At 31.1% G+C, this 2004-nt stretch overlaps 1 protein-coding gene across 1 annotated transcript; it reads left to right on the top strand.

The window, feature by feature from the left end:
- The first annotated feature begins 1136 nt into the window (after positions 1–1136).
- Positions 1137–1589, top strand: LOC142168814 (inactive protein RESTRICTED TEV MOVEMENT 1-like). The gene has a single exon (XM_075229969.1). The coding sequence runs from the start codon at positions 1137–1139 to the stop codon at positions 1587–1589; it is 453 nt and encodes a 150-aa protein (XP_075086070.1).
- The last annotated feature ends 415 nt before the right edge of the window (positions 1590–2004 follow it).

Genomic DNA, 2004 nt, shown 5'->3' with positions numbered 1-2004 from the left:
GTACCATATGTATGTTTAGATTGATTTTTAGGTAATACTAAATCTTATAATTCATTTCAATAAAAGATATTCTTTTCCAAGAATTAATTATAATTTTCTATGTAATTTATCTATCAAAATTGTAATAATGGCGGATGGATCTTGTACTTGCAAATTTCATGAATTAGAAAAATCACGTTATAACTATTTCATATTTCAATATTGTAAATATTATTGAGTATTTTGTTTCGTCATGATATGATACTGAAAGAAAGCGAAATATAGTTTTTTGGTATGAAGCTACCTTTGTCTAACATCATAAATGGATTGGCATCTTCACTATAACAGTTCTTTTGGGTACAGAGTTCTTTCTATTTGTCTTTCCACTAATTTCTGGTGAGCAGTGAGGTTAAGTTTGGCACCATGAGATATATGCAGACCCTGCGCTATTACATATGTCATGTTTCTTTTTTATACGTCCCTTAAGAAATATTAATTAGAGGGATTAGACTATACTACTCTTATTTATATATTAAGATATAATCTATTTTCATTGAATATTTATTCTATTCATGTGTTATCTCTATATTCAAGAACAATTATGACTAAGGGTAAAAAAGGAAAAAAAATACTAATCAATTTTGTCTTGAAGTTCTAAAATGATAAATAATTTGAGACAACTATTTTTAGTGAACATAACTATTAATATGAGACGGAGGGAGTATTCATTATTCCATTAATATTTACCACCTACGGATAAATTTTTCTTCTTTGTGCAGTTAGTTAAATAGGATCAATGTTATCATTTTTAAAAATTTGCAATTTTTTTTATTTTTATTTTTTATTCTAAACTAAAACAAATTTGTTGATATTATTTATGTACTTTTCAAATTTTATTTTTATTAATAAGGCATACACGCGCGTTGCGGGTGTCCATAAACTAGTTAAATTGAAAAGAGAGAAACTAAGAGTCAGATTCCTATTTCGAGATTAGAAAGAACAAATACCAACGTGTGAAGCCGTAACGGCTCCTAGTAGTATCCGATCGACTCAAAAACATCTTTAGAAGTTGAAATTAACTCATATATATATATATATATATATATATATATATATATATATAACTAGATCTTCCAACTACTCCATTAATTCAGAATATGGATATGATCAAAGCAGGCCCAGTGGGAGGAGTTGGTGGAACAATTTGGGATGAAAAGGGACGAAACCATCTTGCTGGGATTTATGTTTTCTATAACGAATACTCAGTTCTTGCACTTCAATTCCTGTTCTATGAAAGTGGTAACTTAGTTGTGTCGAACAGACATGGTGTTATTGTTGATGGTTCTGAAAATTACTCAGCAGTTGTCTTTGATTATCCATCTGAATATTTTACTTCGATAAGTGGTTCTCTTAGCCCGTACCAAATGTTGACATCTATAATATTTAGAACCAACAAGGATTTATATGGACCATTTGGGACCCCTTCAACTGTTGACCAAGAGTTCAACTTTTACGTTGGAAGAAGTTTATTTGGTGGTTTTTGTGGCAGCAGAAATGGCGATGGCATTAATGGTATTGGAGTCTATGTGAAGAACATGCTTATAATCTAAGTTGCTTGGACTCGGGTGCAAGTATCCGATACGAAGACGGATCAGAGTACCGGATTCGATAAAATCTAAATTTTAAGATTTGGGGGTGCGGATTCGGATATGGATAAAGGTGCATGCGGGGATTCGGCTAATAAAAAATAGAGCTATAATAGTATTGTAAATTTTGAGAGATATTTTGATAAACTTATATGAATATTGTACAATTCAATCTTTCATTCTCCAAGATGGACATTATTCTTTCATTGTTCTAAATATGTTTTATTTTTTATTTTGAGAAATCAAAATCTCAATTTTTCTTTCAAATTTGTCGATGAACTCCGATCAAAGTGTCCGAAGTCAGTTGACCGTATCCGAAACGTATCCCGTCCCCATATCCGTATCCGTCTCGTAACCGGACAAAGACGACACTAAAATC

The sequence above is a fragment of the Nicotiana tabacum genome, chromosome 14 (genome assembly GCF_000715075.1).
Source record: "Nicotiana tabacum cultivar K326 chromosome 14, ASM71507v2, whole genome shotgun sequence".
In the NCBI taxonomy this organism is placed as follows: domain Eukaryota; kingdom Viridiplantae; phylum Streptophyta; class Magnoliopsida; order Solanales; family Solanaceae; genus Nicotiana; species Nicotiana tabacum.
Note: the sequence above shows the minus strand (reverse complement) of the source record. Positions and strands in the feature narration are given on the sequence as shown.

What these genes read in the sequence shown, in the direction of transcription:
- LOC142168814 (XM_075229969.1), top strand. Translation starts at nt 1,137, where the DNA reads ATGGATATGATCAAAGCAGGCCCAGTGGGAGGAGTTGGTGGAACAATT.